Source organism: Brachyhypopomus gauderio, unplaced genomic scaffold, assembly GCF_052324685.1.
Source record: "Brachyhypopomus gauderio isolate BG-103 unplaced genomic scaffold, BGAUD_0.2 sc34, whole genome shotgun sequence".
Lineage (NCBI taxonomy): Eukaryota > Metazoa > Chordata > Actinopteri > Gymnotiformes > Hypopomidae > Brachyhypopomus > Brachyhypopomus gauderio.
The window spans coordinates 1,257,501-1,282,169 of record NW_027506866.1 but is presented as its reverse complement, the minus strand read 5'-3'; the positions used below and the strand labels follow the sequence as shown (position 1 = coordinate 1,282,169).

The 24,669-nt window shown below is 40.7% G+C and overlaps 1 protein-coding gene across 1 annotated transcript in view; it reads left to right on the top strand.

Annotated features, from left to right (window-relative positions):
* The first annotated feature begins 24,001 nt into the window (after nt 1-24,001).
* LOC143485498 (uncharacterized) overlaps nt 24,002-24,669 on the top strand; it is a 7,723-nt gene continuing 7,055 nt past the window's right edge. Inside the window, exons 1-2 of the mRNA XM_076984945.1 lie at nt 24,002-24,349; nt 24,438-24,581. Coding sequence (XP_076841060.1) covers nt 24,002-24,349; nt 24,438-24,581 — 492 coding nt within the window. The remainder of the gene's footprint in view (nt 24,350-24,437; nt 24,582-24,669) is intronic.

Below are 24,669 nucleotides of genomic sequence, written 5' to 3'. Positions count from 1 at the left end.
ATGCTTTAGCCAATATCCAACACTTTTTTTTAAATCTGAAAAAGCAACATTAAAATGAAAGTATTTCCAAGTATTTCAAGCAGTCGTACGAACCCTAAAATTGGGTCTGTCCACTACAAACTCCTTTATGCTTTTAATTCTTCAGCCGAACGCTTGGTGAAGGGGGTTGTATAGAAGGATAAACTGATAGCACATGTACATCTCAGAGACTCTGCTGGATGTAACACAGTTCGTCTGGAATACGTATTTAAGAGCGCGTGCTCATCGCCAACACGTCTCTGATAGTCTGTGGTGGATCGTGAAAGACCTCCAGCAGCTGCATTACAGACCTACCTGGCTGCGTCATGATCGCGCCTGCGTCTCGGAGACGCTTATGAGATCTCTCCTAGACTATTTAATACGGCGTTTTTTCATCTGTAGTACGTCTTTTAAACGGCAGGCTTGGATGCCAAAATGACGTTCATACGCTGCATTCCAGACTTATATGTACAGTATAGCTAAAATGCAGCATCTGAACGTACCTGAATGTGGCATTTAAAATCAAACCAGATTGAATTACATTTAAAGCTAGATTTTATATTCTTCTTCCTCCCTAAGTTAAAGCTATGAAATACACAAGCAGCGAGATCGTATTAGCCACTAAGAAGCCTAAAGACTCAAACAGAAATATACACTGGAAAATTATGCTATATTATTTTATGTAATTAATTAATATTATTATTATTACCACAAAACAAAATTAAGTGAAAGGGATTTTCATTTAACATGTTTATTTAACAGAAAATCAACAATATGCAACAAACGTGTAATTAACAAATTAAAGATGAGCGTCTTGCTGGTGCCAGGTGGAGGTAGTCTTTTAGGCATTTTTCAGCCTCTGCTTTCATGGGAGCGGGTAGCGCTGGGTTCTTCACTGCGGCAGCTGTGTCAAAATATTATTACTATTCTTGTTAAAGAGGCATAAGGGCTACACATTTATCAGCTATATTACCCTGAATACATTAATTAAACTGCATGTAAGAAATAAATCATCTAATGTATCTGTTATTAGGCTAGGCTTAAGGTATTAGGTTACAAGCATAGTAAGTAATTGGAGGAGGAGTAGTATTTTCCAAAATATACAAAGGTGTTGTTATTTACCGGTCATTTTGCCGTAAAACTTTAAAAACCACATGACCTATAAGAGTCCGTAAATGCTATGCGCTTCATGTTAAAGCTAAAAATGTAACATGTAAGTCGTTCCAATATACTCACCAATAACAAGCTGTCCACAGGCTGTCTGTTTTAATCCTCGCTTGTGTCCCCTGCCACACCAGTTAAGGCTTTTTGCCAGGTTTGGGGTGAAGACCTTGCTGGAGATCCACCATATCGTTCTCTTTATTGTGTGGCCTCCACTTAGTGACAGCATGTTGGTCTGAAATAAAGCACAATAAGAATATAAATGGATAAACAGCAATCTCACTGCACCAACTGCACCTTCATATGTCCTAGGAAATGTACATTGTTTTGCATTTTGTAATCAGGGTTCTTATTTAAAATCAGTTAATATCTTATTCATTGTATTGACTTAAAGTAAGTGATTAGAACGTTTTTGACTAATAATATAAAACTGTATACAGTCTTGGCTAAAATATTTGCACTTCTTTTTAGAAAATATTTAGATGCAATATTGACAGATTGGTGAACCTCTACCCATCTCTGGAGGGATGGAGGGATGGAGGGATGGATAGATAGATAGATAGATAGATAGATAGATAGATAGATAGATAGATAGATAGATAGATAGATAGATAGATAGATAGATAGATAGATCGAACGAACAAACGAACGAACGAACCCATCCTCCACTGGGCGGCCCTTTAGCACAAGTCCATATTTGTGGAGATAGAGAGTTGGTGGTAGCTAGATTTGATTTACAGTTTTTCTCAGTCGATTTGGTACATTTCTTTCATCATGATTTTCAAAACAGTTGCAAAGCACATAATTCACTCAAAATTCTTTGTTTTTGCTTCAAAAGCAAATATTTAGGTCAGTCAATTTGTCAGTGCCATCAGAGTATCTAGTCTGTGTGCCACTGCCTATGAACAAGGCAGTCAAAATAATTAGTCATGTTGTCAGTGCAACTATAAGTCAAAGTCAAATTTATTTATATAACGCTTTTCACAACACATGTTGTCACAAAGCAGCTTTACAGGATTTACATGGTTAACAATACTATGGGTCCATATCCCTAATGAGCAAGCCAAAGGCGACAGTGGTGAGGAAAAACTCCCTATGATGGTGGGGAATAGGAAGAAACCTCGGGAGAACCAAGACTCAAAAGGGAACCCATCCATTGGGCGGCCCGTTACAGTCACAAGTCACAGTCAGTGCAGACTGTAAGTACATTCTGATGGAAACTAGCTAAGCTTTTGATTTCAAGAATGCTGCACATGCTGTGGTATATCAAATGAAACAATACATTTTACACACAAAATACAAAGTTACACAGAACACAAAGTTACACATGACTGCATGTGGGAGACTGATAGAAAGAAATTGGGCTGGAATCAATTTTGTACAGCAATATTGTTTGACTGTATTGTTTGCACTGCAATTTGTTGACAAAAACAAATCTGATTGAAATTCAGAAAAGACAGACAGCTGACTGGAAAAACTGCAAAATTAGAAGAAACTTATTCTACACATTCAAAACAACCTGAGCACATACAGCCTCCAGAGAATATACACATTTCTGAATTTACATACATTTTCTCTATGAAATGTTTGAACAATTGAACACAGACACAGTTGTTCTTCCAATATTCAGCTGCACCCAGTGACCAGCTTCAGCCATTGTAAAACCATGACTTACATGTACAACATGGTCCACAATTGTTGCCCTTATTTCACTGTTTTGTCCCCTCAGCCTTACACCACACAGTCTTACTCCTCTTCTTGGCTGTTCACCCTGCACATGGCCTTGTGTTTCCATTATGAGACTTTGTGATACTGCAGTGTTTAGCCTCTGCAATAATGTTTGCCAATTACAGTTAGGGTTCATGAGACGCACCTCTGACCTGTAGTTGAGACCATTGGTTGATCTAAACCTTCACAAATTCCCTTTTTTACTGTATCTGAATGTTCACCTGCGAATAATTTAATCAAGTTAGGAAAAAATTACCAAAATGTAACGACAAAAAAAAAAGAAGTAAAATGATGCCTTAGAGATTATGACGACATGTTCAGCACTTTTGCATCTAATGACCCAGGCGTTGGGTCAAAATGTTTTGGAGAGTAAGACAATTCAACAGACAATACGTACAACACATTTTGATAAACATGACATAAGCAATAATGTATTTGTTCTGTCCCGCACACTTGCAGCGGGATTTGTTAGTTTGTTTAATCCCAGTTGGTGAACATTTTAATTCTCTTTTGCGCCACAAGGGGGCAGCCTTGCTACATTTGTGCTCCTGTTTTTGTTTAAATCGCGCCATCTAACGGTTAGTGGCTATAAGCAGCAAGGAGATTAGGAAACAGCCATTCGAGCACAAAAAATCCAACTAGAGATAGAAGGGCACCAAATTACCTAGGTGACTACGTAACTGAAGACGAGGATAGTGATGGAATGCATATCACAGTAGACTACTGCTGTAGAGCAGTGTGTGGCATTCCACAGACTTATGATGAAGCAATGCAATCAGACAATTCAAAAGAATGGAGAAAAGCAATGGATGAAGAAATCCAATCTCTAAATGAGAACAAAACCTTCACCCCGACAACACTAGCAGTGGGCAAGAAACCCGTGGGGGGTAGGTGGGTTTACGCAATCAAGTCTGGTGTAGATGGAAATGACCAATACAAGGCTCGATTTACCGCTAAGGGCTACAGCCAGAAAATGGGAGTAGACTATGGGGAAACGTTTTCACCAACAGCAGACCTAACGAGTATAAGAGTTGTGTTACAAAAGGCAGTACAGGAAAATTTACTGGTCCACCAGATGGATGTGAAAACGGCGTTCTTACACGCCCCCATCGACTATGAGGTCTACATAAATACACCAGAGGGTTAAGAAAAAGAGGGTGTAGTATATAAGCTGGAGAAATCACTTTATGGACTCAAACAGTCTGGACGAAATTGGAATAGGGTTTTACATAATTGTTTAACAGAAAATGGATTCACACAAAACCAAGTGTCACAAACTCCTTGTGAGCAAAAGCTTGAATACAGTGATGATGCAGTTAAAATGACAGACATCAGAATGTACAGAGAGGCCGTGGGCAGTCTGATATACCTGACAACCTGCACTAGGCCTGATCTGAGTTTTGTGGTGAGCAGGCTGTCACAGTACCTAGCTGAGCCTACACAGGAGCAATGGGTCACTGTGAAACTTGTCCTGCGATACCTTAAAGGTACATCAAACAAAGGTTTAACCTTTAGGAGAAACAACACTGAGAATCTTGGTATACAAGCCTACAGCGATGCAGACTGGGTGGCTGATACCAGTGATCGCCGCAGTACAACAGGATACTGTGTGAACCTAAGTGAGAACAGCGCACTTATTTCATGGAAGACGAAGAAGCAACCTACTGTTGCACTTTCCACATGCGAAGCAGAGTATATGGCACTTGCTTCTACTGTTCAAGAGTGTCTTTACCTAGAACAATTACTGGGGAATATGGAAAGTTACAAATACACACAAACAATAATACATGAGGACAATCAGGGGACAATGGAATATGTGCACGCTGTTAAATGACGTAATTTCCGCTAAAAGGTTAGGATGGTTGTTGACATCCGGTAGCCATTGAAAGCGTACACTGTGCTAGCTATTCACTTCACCAGTCTTGTAACGAGCATATTTACCGTTATTTACTTGGAAGTTTCCTTCATCTCCTGTCCGTTTACGTGTCCTAAACATGACAGTTAAACAAAAAAAAGTATCGTTTCAACAACGTACAGACAGCAGGTCCAACCACCACTGCTGTGTACCATTGTGCACAGCATCGACAAGGTGTAATTCCTACCTGAGCTTCCACACCTTTCCAAAGGACTCAGAACTGCAGAAACAATGGGTGGTTAAGATCAGGAGAGATCATTTTATTATCACGAGTACTTCCCGTGTGTGTTTGCGATATTTTATCGCTGCTCGAACCTCCCAATCCTACTGGACGACGACGACTGCGACCTGGAGCTTTTCCTGTGCTATTTCAATGGAATAACTATACTATTCCAACTCCACGACCTGGAGTATGGGAAAGAACAGAGCGTCCACCCAACACTGATCTAACAGAGATGCAGACTGACCATGATGATGATGACCCCTTACCGTGTCATGAACATGACTACTGCGTCAGTAATGAGCCTGCTGCTCTTGATCTCTCCCTCAATGAAAATGAAGAGCTACGCAAGGAGATACCAAGGCTCCGAAAACAAATCGAAGACTTAACTCTCAGCAGCAAGTTCTGTTTGGAGCGGTTTTCTGCCTCTGATGATGACATACGATTCTTTACCAGGTAAATAAAAAATATGGCAGGACACAGTACACGGATGGGCCTTCTCTGGTGTCTGAAATACATTGTGAATGAATTAGCCATTATATAACTTTATATATAACTTTTATATTCCACAGATTTGCAAGCCATGCCCACCTCATGGGCTTTTGGAAGCAAATAGAGCCAGCCACCCACATCATACGGGTTACAAGAGCACAGACTGTTGAGAAGACTGATCAGGTCCCTCACTCTGCCAGTGCAACGGTAAATGTTTTCGTCTTGTCCATACAAAGCATGTTATGTCATCATTTTCAAATTAATCTTTACATCAAAAGAAGTTTTGATAGTCATAATGTAATATGACAATAGGATAATGTATTTTTTCCCCAGGTTCTTCAACCAATTGATGAGTTTTTTCTCTTCATGAACTACCTGTCATTGGGACTGATGCAAAAGGATTTGGCCCACAGATTTAGAATACATCGGTCAACTGTTAGTCGTATTATTAACACCTGGGCCAACTTCCTTTATACTGTATTGGGAGCTGTTTCTATTTGGTTAGATGTGGACACTGTGAAAACTCACCTCCCAGATGTGTTTCAGGACTATGCTGACACTCAAATAATTTTAGATTGCACAGAACTGAGATGTCAAACTCCAAATTCCCTTCTCCTCCAGAGTGAAGTGTTTTCCACTTATAAATCACACTGTACATTCAAAGGGTTGATTGGGATAGCCCCTCATGGCGCAGTGACCTTTGTGTCTTCTCTTTATCAAGGTGCTATCAGTGATAAAGAGATCTTAAAGCAGTCTGGCATTGTGGCCCTCCTTGACCCATCTATGGCCATCATGGTGGACAAGGGTTTCCTTGTTGAAGACTGCGTTCCATGCAAAGTCCACATACCCACGTTTCTGTCAAAGAGAGCTCAACTGTCTAGGTCAGAGATCAGAACGTCACAGTCCATTGCAAGACTGAGAGTCCATGTTGAGCGTGTGATTCGCAGAGTCAAAGAACATAAAATATTCAGCACAGTGATCCCCCTTTCAATCACAGGGAGCATAAACCAAATTTTTTACTGTTGCCTGTCTTTTGGTGAATTATCAAAATGGCCCCTTGGTAAAAGCCTGGGCAAACAATGGCTAATCTCAATCCAGAATTAGACAGATGATGTAATGTGAATGATGGTGATTTATTATTATTTTATATTTTCTCCAACCTTAAAATGATCCCTTTAAGGTCAGGGGTTGGCAAGCCGCGGCTCCAGAGCCGCATGCAGCTAAGCTTTTGAATAGAATTAATGAGTATTTAATTAACGTATATTATTTTTGAGACTTAAAAAATGTTCGGGTGGAATTTCACAAATGTCCAGTATTTAGTTTCGGTTCGCTTGAGTGACATGTCATCGTCACTGAAATAAATTTCCAATTATTTTGCTTTTGTGGCTCCGAGTCAAAAAGCTTGCCGACCCCTGCTTTAGGTCATGCTAGTCTGTAAATATTGGCTGCAATGTTAAGGTACAGTGCAATATGATAAATAGTATAAAATGCTTTCACTTTTATATGTAAAATTGACAACACAATACAACATTATGTATTTCTTAACTTTTACTGTATTTGTAAAAATGAAATGAATACAATAGTAATACAATTGACAGAATAATTTGAAATTGTTTTAATTGTTCATGAGTTCATTATGATTTTCTATTGCTTGGGCATAGAGAGGTATTTTGGCATGTAAGTGTTAAAGAAAAACATGTGACACCTCCTTTTCACCTCTTCTAATACACTGCTATCTCTGTAAACTCGCTGCACAAAAATATCATCATGGGCACAGATAACTAAATCACACCACTGCATACCAGTAATCAATAACTGGCCCTGGATTTGCCAATAATAACAATGGCTCTCCTTCAATCTGTGTAGGCCTTGTGCCACTTTGAGGAATTTGCAGTCTACATAGCTTTGTGCATTTGGGCACTTAATTTCAACAAGCCCAAATGATGGACGCTCAAGTGGGTCAAGTTCAAGTTTTTCAGAACTGCATAGTCCTTTAAGGCCCCCGTTTCCATTTCAAGTCCCCTCTTCATGTGTGCTGTTTGTCGTGTCCCTCGGATTATCCTTTCTGCCAGGCTTTCTGCAGAATGCAGAGATGTTCATTGTGCAGATGAGTGGAAGAGAATCTGCTTTCATTCCAGCGTAGACTGGTCCAGGATTGAGGGTGGCCCGGTGTGGGAGCTCACCGCTGTAGCCCTTGAAAAGTGTACTAAAAGAAGAGTGAATAACATTTATTTTTACACATTGTAATCTGTTCACCAGCACAACTGATTGTGAATCACATATCACATGTCATCTGAAGTACAACGAGGCTAAATTAAATTTTGAAGAGAACAGGGTCTTATCAGATGATCAAAAGCATTTATTTTTTTACCACACACTGTAATCTGCCTATTAAATTTGGTACTACATACCTAACTCCACTGGCTGTAGTAGCACCTGGTTTTGGCTTTAGGACAACCATGGCATCCACGGGTCCAGGCTTCACCCCCTATTAATTTAAAAGATGGTGTTAGTAAAGTGACTGTGATACATTAACTAACATTAAATAATGAAATAAGACAAACCATTGTTGGTGGTTTATGCCACTTCTGTTCTGTCTGTGTGCATGAAAGGACAGGAGGCACGACAGACATGCCAGATTCAGAATAATGAGCAGTCTGGAAAAGCAATGCAACCAAGTGGTTGCAGATTCCGCAACCAGCAACACAAGAGCAGTTGCTGTTAATGAGCACAACTGGCATTGAATCACGTAATGTCATCTGAAATACACAAGAGGCAAAATGTAATATCTTGAAAAGAAGACTTGAGCAATGTCAATAGGCGCAATTTCTGTCCCATCATGTTGTTAGTGGTGAATGTCACTTGTCTATTGTCTCATGTAACGTTTGTGCTGTTTTGCATCACTCTTAAAACACTTGGCTATACTGTCGTTCTATTCTACAGTGTTGTGCATGGTTCAATCTACTAGTTCACTGAGCAACTATAAACTATAAAATATATTTTAGATTTAAACTTCATTTTCACTCCAGATGAAATGCTTACACATAGGAGTGAAACAGGCCTACTTATATTTATATTATTTTGTTGTTTCCACCACCAACAACAGAACAGTGCAGGTTTTACTTCAACTGCTTCTTGAAGAGTGTTATCAGAATATGTTAATAGGTGTAAGTGTTGAAGCCATATGTTAATAAAGAAGATAAAAGATATGGAAGACAGATTGACAGATTTTAGAAAATGCAGTTTGAAGAATAGCTGAGGTGGACTATATTCTGCTTTTGAGTCATAGAGGTAGATAACAATAGCTCGAACTGTAAAATAAACTCCCATTTGTTTACTATAGGCAAAACAGACTGCTAATGATTCCCACTCAGCTACTCTGCATTTGGCTACCATTGTAAGCTTTGAAAACCAATGCCTATGGCTATCACAGCTTACGTGAAGTAAGAGCAAGGATAAAAGATTGAACTTGTGTTGAACTAACTTTTGAACTTGTTCAACAGAACTTTGAACGTGACACTGAACAGAACTCGTGTCATTTTAACCAGTCCTACTCTCAGCTGGTGTGGTGTATCTGTTTTCTTCATAGATCTGTAGCAGTGAGCCCTCACTGTTATCTCGTTAGCCTTACTTTTGCCTGATACTTCCATCAGAAATACAAACATGTTTTTAAAAGGCATTTCTAGTACTAGGACAGGTCGGTTCGTTACTAAAAACAACATCACTTCATTAGACTGCCACCTCAGGCTAGCTAGCTAACTAGCGTCAGCCACTTACCTTCAAAATTGCAGAGGTAGGATGAAACGTAGAACTTGAAACCCTTTTCAAGTGTACTCTGTGGCGTTGTACTTGATGCTCTGACAATACGACGCACATCGTTGACGGTAAACTTCGGAAACTCCAACAGGCACCTTGTGAATTTCATAGACTCGGCCATAAACATCTGCACTTCCGCATACCAACCGGAAATATGGTACCATCCTTACACCAAACGACGAAGTGGTGCGTGCACCTAAGCCATTAATAAATAATAAAAATTGAGACGACATTACAGCTTTAAAAACGCAATAAACCAATAACATATGTACTAGATAAGCAAAAATAAGGTACCAACAAAATAAGGTTCACAGCTCCGTGTTCCTCGGGAGCGGAATATGTAAACAACGCGAGTGGAAACTATCTAACGGTGGTACGCTAACGACAGCTAGCGTCGCCACAGCGGGCTACAGTTAAGCTCGCCCATTAAGACGGAAGATATGATTAGTCAATTTAGCTGTCATTTGAAACTGGTATTGAGCTGAATTATAACTGCGTGGCCCTCTGTAAACGAACAGCGGGCATCACAGTTAGCTCGTTAGTTTCCTGTTTACTTTCTAGAAACGTCAGAGGGCGTAATATGGCGACTTCAAGCTGATTGGTTTAGTAGCCTCAATATGCAAAATAGTAACGCATTCTGGTAGCGAAATCTTATTTTTTTGCACAGGGAAAAAATAAAATAACGTTTGAACAGTTAATGTAGAACTAAAATATATGTAATATAGAACTATTCTGTTTCCTAAATATATTTAGGGTAATATATTTTTTGGCATACCGTCATCGAGACATATACGAATGTGTAGTGCTATATATATTGTACAAATGGCCAACAGTAAATGTGTTGTTAGGAAGCACTAGATGTTGCGCTCCCTTTGAAAAGAATCGTATGGTAATGGCATGCGATTGAAGGGATGAAGGGCTCCTAGTGACCTGCAACCGATTTTTTTTTACAACCTTTAGCACCACCTGACACAGTGCTCTCCTATTTTGTCCGCCTAAGCATGAAAGCCTCATATTGGACCTTTGGGTTTACCCTAAGGTGTTTAACAAGATTTCTTGTGTTGCCACAACTCCTTATAGTTTTTTTTTTACACAAATCACAAACAGCATCTTGGCTCTTTGTGGGGCTGAAATAGCTCCACACATGACTTCTCTTGCGTTCCGCCATAGCGTACGTACAGCGCCCTAGTACACTGAGTGAGCGTCTGTGTGTGTGTGTGTGTGTGTGTGTGTGTGTGTGTGTGTGTGTGTGTGAGCGTGCCGCAGTACTTACGCATTATGCACTGACCCAGGCGGAAGAAAAAGTAGTTCCCACCAACCGCATATCATTTAGACAAGATCTCAATATTTTTGTTACTTCCACAGTGTTCCTGTTAGTGCTTTGCATTACCTCAAATGACTGAAGTATCAAAAGTATGGATATTTTGATTTGAAAATCGATTTTACAACATAAAGACCTGGTATCGATGGAATGGATATTTCAGTATCGATCCGCGCATCACTAACTAGAGCTGCGTCAACAAGCCTAATTACAGGAATTAGGGCTGCATGTATGAACATCACACACTGACAGAGGTGGGTAGAGTATTCAACAATTTTACTCAAGTTAAAATACTGTTACTTGAACCAAATGTTACTCAAGTAAAAGTAAAAGTATGCATCCAAAAATTTACTTGAGTAAAAGTAAAAAAGCACTTTGATAAAAAGCTACTCAAGTAGTGAGTAAATGCATGAGTACTGTCTCATGTCAATAAATTACATCATGGGAAATTGAATTACTGGAAACTGACTTTTAATGATAACAAAAATAATTTATTATAAAAAAATATAATATATAAAATGTATTTATTATAAATAATTTGTATTTTAGTTTGTTCCTAATTATTAAACCTGTGTAACTTTATATCCTGAGAGTAGGCGGTATCCAACTAGAGATAGAAGGGCACCAAATTACCTAGGTGACTACGTAACTGAAGACGAGGATAGTGATGGAATGCATATCACAGTAGACTACTGCTGTAGAGCAGTGTGTGGCATTCCACAGACTTATGATGAAGCAATGCAATCAGACAATTCAAAAGAATGGAGAAAAGCAATGGATGAAGAAATCCAATCTCTAAATGAGAAACAAAACCTTCACCCCGACAACACTAGCAGTGGGCAAGAAACCCGTGGGGGGTAGGTGGGTTTACGCAATCAAGTCTGGTGTAGATGGAAATGACCAATACAAGGCTCGATTTACCGCTAAGGGCTACAGCCAGAAAATGGGAGTAGACTATGGGGAAACGTTTTCACCAACAGCAGACCTAACGAGTATAAGAGTTGTGTTACAAAAGGCAGTACAGGAAAATTTACTGGTCCACCAGATGGATGTGAAAACGGCGTTCTTACAGTATATAAGCTGGAGAAATCACTTTATGGACTCAAACAGTCTGGACGAAATTGGAATAGGGTTTTACATAATTGTTTAACAGAAAATGGATTCACACAAAACCAAGCTGACCATTGTGTATATTCTCAAGAGTCAAAAGAAGGGAAAGTGATCATAATTGTATGGTTCTATGATCTAATCATCGCTGCAAGGGATGGAAATTAATTAAAAAGAGTGAAAGGGATGCTTGCACAGCAATTCAAGATGAAGGATTTGGGGCAACTCAAGCATTTTCTTGGTATACATTTTGATTTTTCTGGTGGGTGTATTAAGATGTCACAAGAAAAGTACACGAACAAAACTCTACAGCGTTTTAACATGTCAGAATGTAGGGTAAGAGAAACTCCTTGTGAGCAAAAGCTTGAATACAGTGATGATGCAGTTAAAATGACAGACATCAGAATGTACAGAGAGGCCGTGGGCAGTCTGATATACCTGACAACCTGCACTAGGCCTGATCTGAGTTTTGTGGTGAGCAGGCTGTCACAGTACCTAGCTGAGCCTACACAGGAGCAATGGGTCACTGTGAAACATGTCCTGCGATACCTTAAAGGTACATCAAACAAAGGTTTAACCTTTAGGAGAAACAACACTGAGAATCTTGGTATACAAGCCTACAGCGATGCAGACTGGGCGGCTGATACCAGTGATCGCCGCAGTACAACAGGATACTGTGTGAGCCTAAGTGAGAACAGCGCACTTATTTCATGGAAGACGAAGAAGCAACCTACTGTTGCACTTTCCACATGCGAAGCAGAGTATATGGCACTTGCTTCTACTGTTCAAGAGTGTCTTTACCTAGAACAATTACTGGGGAATATGGAAAGTTACAAATACACACAAACAATAATACATGAGGACAATCAGGGGACAATGGCATATGTGCACGCTGTTAAGTGACGTAATTTCTGCTAAAAGTTTAGGATGGTTGTTGACATCCGGTAGCCATTGAAAGCGTACACTGTGCTAGCTATTCACCTCACCAGTCTTGTAACGAGCATATTTACCGTTATTTACTTGGAAGTTTCCTTCATCTCCTGTCCGTTTACGTGTCCTAAACATGACAGTTAAACAAAAAAAAGTATCGTTTCAACAACGTACAGACAGCAGGTCCAACCACCACTGCTGTGTACCATTGTGCACAGCATCGACAAGGTGTAATTCCTACCTGAGCTTCCACACCTTTCCAAAGGACTCAGAACTGCAGAAACAATGGGTGGTTAAGATCAGGAGAGATCATTTTATTATCACGAGTACTTCCCGTGTGTGTTTGCGATATTTTATCGCTGCTCGAACCTCCCAATCCTACTGGACGACGACGACTGCGACCTGGAGCTTTTCCTGTGCTATTTCAATGGAATAACTATACTATTCCAACTCCACGACCTGGAGTATGGGAAAGAACAGAGCGTCCACCCAACACTGATCTAACAGAGATGCAGACTGACCATGATGATGATGACCCCTTACCGTGTCATGAACATGACTACTGCGTCAGTAATGAGCCTGCTGCTCTTGATCTCTCCCTCAATGAAAATGAAGAGCTACGCGAGGAGATACCAAGGCTCCGAAAACAAATCGAAGACTTAACTGTCAGCAGCAAGTTCTGTTTGGAGCGGTTTTCTGCCTCTGATGATGACATACGATTCTTTACCAGGTAAATAAAAAATATGGCAGGACACAGTACACGGATGGGCCTTCTCTGGTGTCTGAAATACATTGTGAATGAATTAGCCATTATATAACTTTATATATAACTTTTATATTCCAGATTTGCAAGCCATGCCCACCTCATGGGCTTTTGGAAGCAAATAGAGCCAGCCACCCACATCATACGGGTTACAAGAGCACAGACTGTTGAGAAGACTGATCAGGTCCCTCACTCTGCCAGTGCAACGGTAAATGTTTTCGTCTTGTCCATACAAAGCATGTTATGTCATCATTTTCAAATTAATCTTTACATCAAAAGAAGTTTTGATAGTCATAATGTAATATGACAATAGGATAATGTATTTTTTCCCCAGGTTCTTCAACCAATTGATGAGTTTTTTCTCTTCATGAACTACCTGTCATTGGGACTGATGCAAAAGGATTTGGCCCACAGATTTAGAATACATCGGTCAACTGTTAGTCGTATTATTAACACCTGGGCCAACTTCCTTTATACTGTATTGGGAGCTGTTTCTATTTGGTTAGATGTGGACACTGTGAAAACTCACCTCCCAGATGTGTTTCAGGACTATGCTGACACTCAAATAATTTTAGATTGCACAGAACTGAGATGTCAAACTCCAAATTCCCTTCTCCTCCAGAGTGAAGTGTTTTCCACTTATAAATCACACTGTACATTCAAAGGGTTGATTGGGATAGCCCCTCATGGCGCAGTGACCTTTGTGTCTTCTCTTTATCAAGGTGCTATCAGTGATAAAGAGATCTTAAAGCAGTCTGGCATTGTGGCCCTCCTTGACCCATCTATGGCCTTCATGGTGGACAAGGGTTTCCTTGTTGAAGACTGCGTTCCATGCAAAGTCCACATACCCACGTTTCTGTCAAAGAGAGCTCAACTGTCTAGGTCAGAGATCAGAACGTCACAGTCCATTGCAAGACTGAGAGTCCATGTTGAGCGTGTGATTCGCAGAGTCAAAGAACATAAAATATTCAGCACAGTGATCCCCCTTTCAATCACAAGGAGCATAAACCAAATTTTTTACTGTTGCCTGTCTTTTGGTGAATTATCAAAATGGCCCCTTGGTAAAAGCCTGGGCAAACAATGGCTAATCTCAATCCAGAATTAGACAGATGATGTAATGTGAATGATGGTGATTTATTATTATTTTATATTTTCTCCAACCTTAAAATGATCCCTTTAAGGTCAGGGGTCGGCAAGCCGCGGCTCCAGAGCCGCATGAAGCTAAGCTTTTGAATAGAATTAATGAGTATTTAATTAACGTATATTATTTTTGAGACTTAAAAAATGTTCGGGTGGAATTTCACAAATGTCCAGTATTTAGTTTCGGTTCGCTTGAGTGACATGTCATCGTCACTGAAATAAATTTCCAATTATTTTGCTTTTGTGGCTCCGAGTCAAAAAGCTTGCCGACCCCTGCTTTAGGTCATGCTAGTCTGTAAATATTGGCTGCAATGTTAAGGTACAGTGCAATATGATAAATAGTATAAAATGCTTTCACTTTTATATGTAAAATTGACAACACAATACAACATTATGTATTTCTTAACCTTTACTGTATTTGTAAAAATGAAATGAATACAATAGTAATACAATTGACAGAATAATTTGAAATTGTTTTAATTGTTCATGAGTTCATTATGATTTTCTATTGCTTGGGCATAGAGAGGTATTTTGGCATATAAGTGTTAAAGAAAAACATGTGACACCTCCTTTTCACCTCTTCTAATACACTGCTATCTCTGTAAACTCGCTGCTCAAAAATATCATCATGGGCACAGATAACTAAATCACACCACTGCATACCAGTAATCAATAACTGGCCCTGGATTTGCCAATAATAACAATGGCTCTCCTTCAATCTGTGTAGGCCTTGTGCCACTTTGAGGAATTTGCAGTCTACATAGCTTTGTGCATTTGGGCACTTAATTTCAACAAGCCCAAATGATGGACGCTCAAGTGGGTCAAGTTCAAGTTTTTCAGAACTGCATAGTCCTTTAAGGCCCCCGTTTCCATTTCAAGTCCCCTCTTCATGTGTGCTGTTTGTCTTGTCCCTCGGATTATCCTTTCTGCCAGGCTTTCTGCAGCACCTGGACCTCTAACGTGGCTCACCTCTCTGAAATGTGAGGCAGTCACTCTTTCTCTCCTAAGTGAATGACACTCAGGTGTAGCACTTTGGGATCTTGTTGCCTCCTCAATAAGGTGTGACTGTGACAAGGTCACAGAAAGTGAGCTTAGGTGTAGCTGTTCTTGGTGTGTTGGCACAAATGAATATTCAGGTGGGCTTAGATGGTAACATTCTAGTGGCAGACTCGGGAATGGGGGTGCATCCTCATGTATGGCAACACTGTCAGATGGAGGTGGTGGTTGTTGATAGGACAATACACTGCCAACTTGTACCTTCCCAAAGATGGAGTCCACAAGTGGCTTGTCAGGCGAGATGTTCATTGTGCAGATGAGTGGAAGAGAATCTGCTTTCATTCCAGCGTAGACTGGTCCAGGATTGAGGGTGTGGGAGCTCACCGCTGTAGCCCTTGAAAAGTGTACTAAAAGAAGAGTGAATAACATTTATTTTTACACATTGTAATCTGTTCACCAGCACAACTGATTGTGAATCACATATCACATGTCATCTGAAGTACAACGAGGCTAAATTAAATTTTGAAGAGAACAGGGTCTTATCAGATGATCAAAAGCATTTATTTTTTTACCACACACTGTAATCTGCCTATTAAATTTGGTACTACATACCTAACTCCACTGGCTGTAGTAGCACCTGGTTTTGGCTTTAGGACAACCATGGCATCCACGGGTCCAGGCTTCACCCCCTATTAATTTAAAAGATGGTGTTAGTAAAGTGACTGTGATACATTAACTAACATTAAATAATGAAATAAGACAAACCATTGTTGGTGGTTTATGCCACTTCTGTTCTGTCTGTGTGCATGAAAGGACAGGAGGCACGACAGACATGCCAGATTCAGAATAATGAGCAGTCTGGAAAAGCAATGCAACCAAGTGGTTGCAGATTCCGCAACCAGCAACACAAGAGCAGTTGCTGTTAATGAGCACAACTGGCATTGAATCACGTAATGTCATCTGAAATACACAAGAGGCAAAATGTAATATCTTGAAAAGAAGACTTGAGCAATGTCAATAGGCGCAATTTCTGTCCCATCATGTTGTTCGTGGTGAATGTCACTTGTCTATTGTCTCATGTAACGTTTGTGCTGTTTTGCATCACTCTTAAAACACTTGGCTATACTGTCGTTCTATTCTACAGTGTTGTGCATGGTTCAATCTACTAGTTCACTGAGCAACTATAAACTATAAAATATATTTTAGATTTAAACTTCATTTTCACTCCAGATGAAATGCTTACACATAGGAGTGAAACAGGCCTACTTATATTTATATTATTTTGTTGTTTCCACCACCAACAACAGAACAGTGCAGGTTTTACTTCAACTGCTTCTTGAAGAGTGTTATCAGAATATGTTAATAGGTGTAAGTGTTGAAGCCATATGTTAATAAAGAAGATAAAAGATTTGAAAGACAGATTGGCAGATTTTAGAAAATGCAGTTTGAAGAATAGCTGAGGTGGACTATATTCTGCTTTTGAGTCATAGAGGTAGATAACAATAGCTCGAACTGTAAAATAAACTCCCATTTGTTTACTATAGGCAAAACAGACTGCTAATGATTCCCACTCAGCTACTCTGCATTTGGCTACCATTGTAAGCTTTGAAAACCAATGCCTATGGCTATCACAGCTTACGTGAAGTAAGAGCAAGATATAAATCTCAATAAAAGATTGAACTTGTGTTGAACTAACTTTTGAACTTGTTCAACAGAACTTTGAACGTGACACTGAACAGAACTCGTGTCATTTTAACCAGTCCTACTCTCAGCTGGTGTGGTGTATCTGTTTTCTTCATAGATCTGTAGCAGTGAGCCCTCACTGTTATCTCGTTAGCCTTACTTTTGCCTGATACTTCCATCAGAAATACAAACATGTTTTTAAAAGGCATTTCTAGTACTAGGACAGGTCGGTTCGTTACTAAAAACAACATCACTTCATTAGACTGCCACCTCAGGCTAGCTAGCTAACTAGCGTCAGCCACTTACCTTCAAAATTGCAGAGGTAGGATGAAACGTAGAACTTGAAACCCTTTTCAAGTGTACTCTGTGGCGTTGTACTTGATGCTCTGACAATACGACGCACATCGTTGACGGTAAACTTCGGTAACTCCAAGAGGCACCTTGTGAATTTCATAGACTCGGCTATAAACATCTGCACTTCCGCATACCAACCGGAAATATGGTTACATCCTTACACCAAACGAGGAAGTCGCGCGTGCACCTAGTTTCAAATGACAGTAAAATTGACCAATCATATCTTCCCTCTTAGTGGGCGGGCTTAACTGTATGATAATTTCCGCCCGCTGTGGTGACGCTAGCTGACGTGCGAGTTGTTTACAAGGAGGAACACGGAGTTGTGGACCTTATTTTGTTGGAACCTTATTTTGCTTAAAAAGTTATCTAGTACAGATATTATTGTTTATTGCGTTTCTAAAGCTGTACTGTCGTCTCAGTTTTTTTATTTTATTTTTATTGCAGTTAATTAGGAAAGGGGGGCCCACTTTTAATGGTCACGGTTCGCTACTGATATATATACGGTCTCTGGTATGAACCCTTTGGGTACAAGCCAGGCTGCATCAGGTTATTGTAGCAGCCTGGCTGATTTGGTGTTTTGGTTAAAAAAATAGGAAATTGTGATATGACGTGCTACTCAACTTTGGAATGTTTGGATTAGAATGTTTGGATTTCAATTTCGATGCTGAAAAGCTGAGAAGTAGTCGCACGACATTTTGCTGTGATTTACAATACTTACAAACATTACAAATCTTACAAATAATATCTAATTTACAATCGCAGATCTTTCTATTTGTTCTATATCTTTCTGTCTTTCTATTCTTTCTAATTTTTTATCTCGAGAATGAGTTTTTTCCACAGGAGAACCGACCAGCCAAGGCCTGGCCAGGAACAGAAGAACTTCATAGACACACCAGGTTTTACCACTCATGGTGAGAAAAATACATTTTCATATACTGTACATAATTTTATACTTCTATGTAAGACAGTATATTTAGTTCTTATGAGTATGGATTTCCATAGGCTTATTCATAATAATTAAATATACACATTTATGTAGTAGGTTTCTAAGGTTCAGAAAAATAACATGTATATTTATTCTACTGTCAACTGTCAAGATCTTTATTTTACATTTACACATGGTACAGTATAATATAATTAATAGACCATGGGTTATTTCTTTGACCATGGAAAAAGCAAATAAAAATAAACAAATTTAAAAAGAAACAGATTTCTAACATGACATCACAAATTCTTAAGCATTCTAATGACATCACATGGCACCATAGCCCTTCTTATAATCACTTGTTCATTGGGAAAGACTTACAAGGTTTTTGAGCCTCACTGTGAGGCGTGCTGGGTTTCACTTTACCTGCTGTGGGATTTTCAGGTGTGCCCTACAACCCCCAAGCGACAGTGATCCACACGGATCCCTGTGGACCAGCACCCTTCCCTCACAGAAGGACGGCGGGACCCTCAGATGTCGGCCATGTTAACACCCCTGTAGAAGGACCACTCCACACTGGTACTGTGTAACACTGAAGATTACATGCGTATTCAACAAACCAAATAACCATGCATGATGAAGTAGAAAAAAACATTTATTACATTTGTTTGTAAGGTCTGGCAGAGGTGCAGAACCATCAGCTTTCTGCACATGACCTGACCAGTAAAACATCAGTTTTATCAGAAAATATGACATGACATATTCTTCAACATTGTAATGAATTCAAATGGCACTGTAGCCCTTCTTATAGACCTGATGATCTTAACAGTACACATTCCTCTGTGCCCTGGGTTGGTGTTTTGCATTTAGGCCCTGACATGGAGAGGCAGAGACACCTTGCTCAGCCCCATGTTCAAGGCGAGGTCCTGAGACAGATGGATCCAGTCAACCTCCAGTCTGATGGTGGGTATTTGGGTATTTTGGGTATAACGTTGCTTTGTGTGGAATGCTACGGTTGCTATGGACGCTATTATTGCTATGGAATTCTATTATTGGCTAGTTAGTTAGGTTAGCCTAGCGAACGGTACCACGGAGAGTTTAGAGACAATATGGCGAGGTGATCTGTCTACTGCACTGTTATTCATAATCTTTTTCTTAATGTTCAATCAACATGACAGCAGATGCCCTTCAGAGACCAGTTGGAGACCAGTTGATCCTGGAAGAGGATTATGATGAGAATTATATCCCATCTGAACAAGGTACATTAGCTGTCGCATACTACCTGTTACAGTTTAGGACCCCGGATAAAACTTTTAACAGAGCCGGAGTGGCTAATCGGGAGATTCGGGAGGATTCTCGATGGGCCGGCTCATGTCAATCTCTAGTTTGGGCCGATTGGGATGGAAAAATAATTTTGGGCATGAAACTCCCGGGCTGAAAAAGTGGCCCTGAACTCCGGCCCTGAACTTTAATATATGTTACTGAAATGGTATCATTTAATATCCACCATTGATAAAGTCTACAAGCTACAACAGTTCCATCATTTAAAAACTAAATTATAACATTGACATAATAACTTAATAATATATAATAATATTATAATATATAATAATAATATTAACAACACAGTTCCAGTTGGGACTCCTGTATGTTCGTCCAAGCTATAGCTACACTTTATAACATAGAATCAATCTCCATGCATTATGGACTTAAATATTTGAATTTGTGGGATTTTGTCTTGATTTGAAAATATCATACTTATTGTGGGTATATTCTTCTTATCTGTATTGCTCCTCAGATATCCATGATTTTGCCAGACAAATTGGCATTGACCCTGAGAGGGAGCCAGAGCTCCTATGGCTGGCCAGAGAGGTGGCTGTAGCCCCACTACCTCCTGAATGGAAACCCTGGTAGGACAAGCTCATTCTCATACAGTAACCCATAATGAAACAGTTTTCTTATCCTTACACACAGAACAGTGAGTGTTGGTGTGAGTGTTGGTTCCTTTTAGAAAAATCCAAGCATACTCTAATGTGCCCTTAATTGAGGAATGGCTTCCATTCCAAGAACTCTACGTCTCATTCATGCTGGCTCGTTCATTCAGGTTCTCGATTACCTGACGTACCAAGGCCCTTTGTCCCCTGTAACTCAGTTATAATTTTAAGTACCATTTATAGAGGTAGGATGCACCTTGTGACCTAGGTGATTAGATGAGCAAATTAGACAGCCCAACTTTTTTTTAAAGACCATGGAACTGCAAGTCTGGAGAAGACTGAATAATTTGACTGGGAAATAAGATTGGGCAAGAGAAAATATAACAGGCAGAAGATGATTTTTTTGAAGTTGGGGAGTTTGATGTGACATGAAAGATCAGACACATTTTAACATATGAAATCATTTTTGGATTCTGTATTCAAATGGTTTGGGGGAAAGTATGACCTTATTGTCAGGTGTGACAGTGGTGTCAGTACCTTCATAGATAAAACACACAAGATCCAGGAGATATTTAATGTTAGTTGTCCCCGAAACTAACAATTGCAAAGTATAAAATGAATATTTCATCACTCTATGCAGCAGATTTGCTTGTAGACTTGGCCTTCTGGCACTATTAATCTGAGCAATGAGACCCAGAGCACCACTCAGTGTTTCAGATGTTGTCCTGTTGACACCTTTGTGGACAGTCCTGTGCTGGAGAACCTAGGCTTGTCTACATGTCAGGTGTTTTTATGTGTGTGTTTATCTATGTGATGAGCTTGTCTCCCTTTCCTACTCCAGTCAGGATGTGACTGGAGAAGTTTACTACTTCAACTTCTCCACGGGCCAGTCCACCTGGGACCACCCCTGTGATGAGCACTACCGCCAACTAGTGGCCCAGGAGCGGGAGCGTGCTCACCACGGCCGGACTGCCTCTGCCATCTCAGGCTCCGCCTCCACAGGAACCACAAAGAACAAGGAGAAGAAGAAGAAGAAGAAGAAGAAGAAGAAGAAGGAGGAGAAAAAAAAGAAGGAACCAGAGGGACTGAAGGCCCCAAGAGTGAGTTTGGATCTGTGTACCCTAAAATGTATTTTGTTACACAGCAGTTATATTTGTCACACTTTCTCTTCAATACTACACATTCTTGACTGCTGTGTTTCTAATAACACTGAAATGAATTGAACAATTATTTTCTCATCGAAGTATATCAAAAGATTTAGGACAGCAGTCGCCTAAAGTTGAGCAGAAAGGAGAAAGAAAGCTAAATTGTGTGTGCCATTCTGTTAAAGCTCTCTCTCTCTCTCTCTCTTTCTCTCTCTCTCTCTCTCTCTCTCTCTCTCTCTCTCTCTCTCTCTCTCTCTCTCTCTCACACACACACACTCACTCACACACTCACTCACTCTATCACTGTCTCTCAGCTGCTGGCTCCTCTGGCTCCACTGAGAGGGATGTGTGACCTTTCAGTTCCAGGACTGCGAGGTTCCCTGGGCAACTCCACAGACCTTCATCCTTTAAAGTCCTCACTAGGGGTAAATGTACTGTCTATATCCTCTAGTAGGGGTGAACATGTACAGTCTATATCCTCTAGTAGGGGTGAACATGTACAGTCTATATCCTCTAGTAGGGGTGAACATGTACGGTCTATATCCTCTAGTAGGGGTGAACATGTACAGTCTATATCCTCTAGTAGGGGTGAACATGTACTGTCTATATCCTCTAGTAGGGGTGAACATGTACAGTCTATATCCTCTAGTAGGGGTGAACATGTACAGTCTATATCCTCTAGTAGGGGTGAACATGTACAGTCTATATCCTCTATGTAGGGGAATGAAACCTCATTGTATACATTGTATAAGGTGGCGTAAGAACAAACCCTACATACGTCACTGGAGGTAAAAGAACACATCACTCCTCTGCAAAGTTTAGCTTTTACCAAATTGACTTTGAAGTGATGGAGGTCTGAGTTCATGGCAGAGGTGTAGAGCGTATGATGGTGTGTATCTTAGGATGTATCCGGAGCAAATTTGCATTCGCTAAGAGGACGACAGCTGGAGAGTCTGGCTCCGCCCATATTTAATTCAGATCTGGAGGTGGATGAAGAGGAGGATGAAGAGCAGAAGGCGGCGTCTGTCCATGAGGTGAAAACACCTGCTAGAATATAATGCTCTGATTTTTAGCTCACTGTCACCTTTGTAGTCTTTACAGTGCAGTAAAGTATGAGGAATGATTTTCTGTATCCGTGTTGCGGTGTGTGTTTGTGTGTACGTAGAGTCTGCTAGGGTCATCAGACCTGTTGCAGAACATACACTTGGACCTGGACATCCTGAAAGGGGGACTGCAGTATGAGGTGGCCACGATGTTCTTCACTCTCCCTCACTCACACATTATGTTCCCAGCTTTTCACACACATTTATACAGCGCCACTAACATCACTGTGTGTGCTCACGTGATCTTGGTGTTACTGTAGCACCTTGCTCTACCTTTCACAAACACACACACACACACACACACACACATACACACACACACACACACACAATGATCTTGTGAATGTCTGTACATGCATGTTCATGCATATGTGTTTGCATGTGTTGGTGTGTTTGTGTTTGTCTGTGTATGAGCAGGACAGTGAAGTCAGTGGCAGTGCTCCTGTGGAGGAGAGATCCGAACCAGAACGCCAAGATCTCGCTCCGTTAAGAGACCACAGCCCTGACCCACCCTTGCAGGTACTCATTAACACTCACACTGCCTCTCTTCCTATATGTCTCTCCCTCCCTCCCTCCCTCTCTCTGTCTGTCTGTCTGTCTTTCTCTACAAACACTATAGCAGTGGTATAAGTGAGGGGACCTCAAAGTTTATTTGAGGTTAGGGTTTTATTTGAAGTCATGCGCCAGAGTGTTTCTTTCTTTCAGTGTTTCTTTTTGTCTTCTTCCTTTCCGTCCATCCATCCATCCATTTATCCATTCGTCTGTTAGTCTCAGGATGAGAAAGATGGAGAGAGAGAGGAAGATGAGAAGATGAGACCACAAGTGGCAGAGAGGTTGGTCTCATTAATGCTGTTGATACCAGAATGTGGTCAACACACGCACACACATGCATAGACACACACAGCTTTTGATAACTTCAATTCAGTTCAAAATTTGGACATCGTCCATGAACATTTTCATATTTAATCTTAAATCTACTTCTGTTGTGCAGTCAGATTGTGTGACTTCTAAGTCAGAATGCACAAATGCTCACAAGTTCAGCAAATTGACTCGGAGAATTTGACTTTGTTTCGATAAATTGTTTTAAGTGAGGAAATCACAATTGCATGTTTCTACTTTCAAGATACTGTATAATATCACTGAGGTGTGAACGTTTTCCATAAATTTCACCTGAAAGCCAAACATGTCTATAACTTTGTGAGTAGTGTGTGTGTCATGATTGGTAACATTACACTGTTGGGTGTTACAGGATGATGTTGGAGCCTTCCTCCCCTCCATCCTCTTCCTCACTCTCCAAACCCTCTGATGGACTGCAAGAGCCACTGAAGAACAATAGCGCCCTCTGCTGGCTGAGGCCGGAGACGGTTCGCGGGACAGCGAGCAGGAGCAGCGTGGCAGAGGAGACTGAGCTGGACGTGGAGGAAGAAAAGACAAAGAGAGAGGAGGAGTGTGTGTGTGTGTGTGAGTGTGGTCAGCTGTCTGGTCTGTTGCAGGAGGTGAGGGAGGAGGTGCAGAGGGAGCACAGCAGGAAGCTGGAGCAGCTGTCGCAGGAGCACCAGGAGCAGCTCCTCACCCTCAGACACGAGCACCTGGAGGAGGTGCAGTAGGGAGAATTTATTTACTCACAGCTCAGTGATCACCTGAGAGGCCGAGCCAACGTGTGTTCATCACACGGTGTGTGTGCAGGAGAGCGTGGAGAGGGAGCGCTTGTTGAGGGCTCATCTGGAGGAGAGGGAGAGGATGCAGGATTCACACACATCCCAGCTGGAGCAGCTCAGACTACAGCTCGACTCTCAGCTCCAACACACCCACAAAACACACATGCAGAAAGTAAGATCCCACACCCACACGATACGCACGCGCAAAAACGCCTCTTCTGCCGTACCCAGTCGGGTGTTTATGTGTATAAAGACGGTGA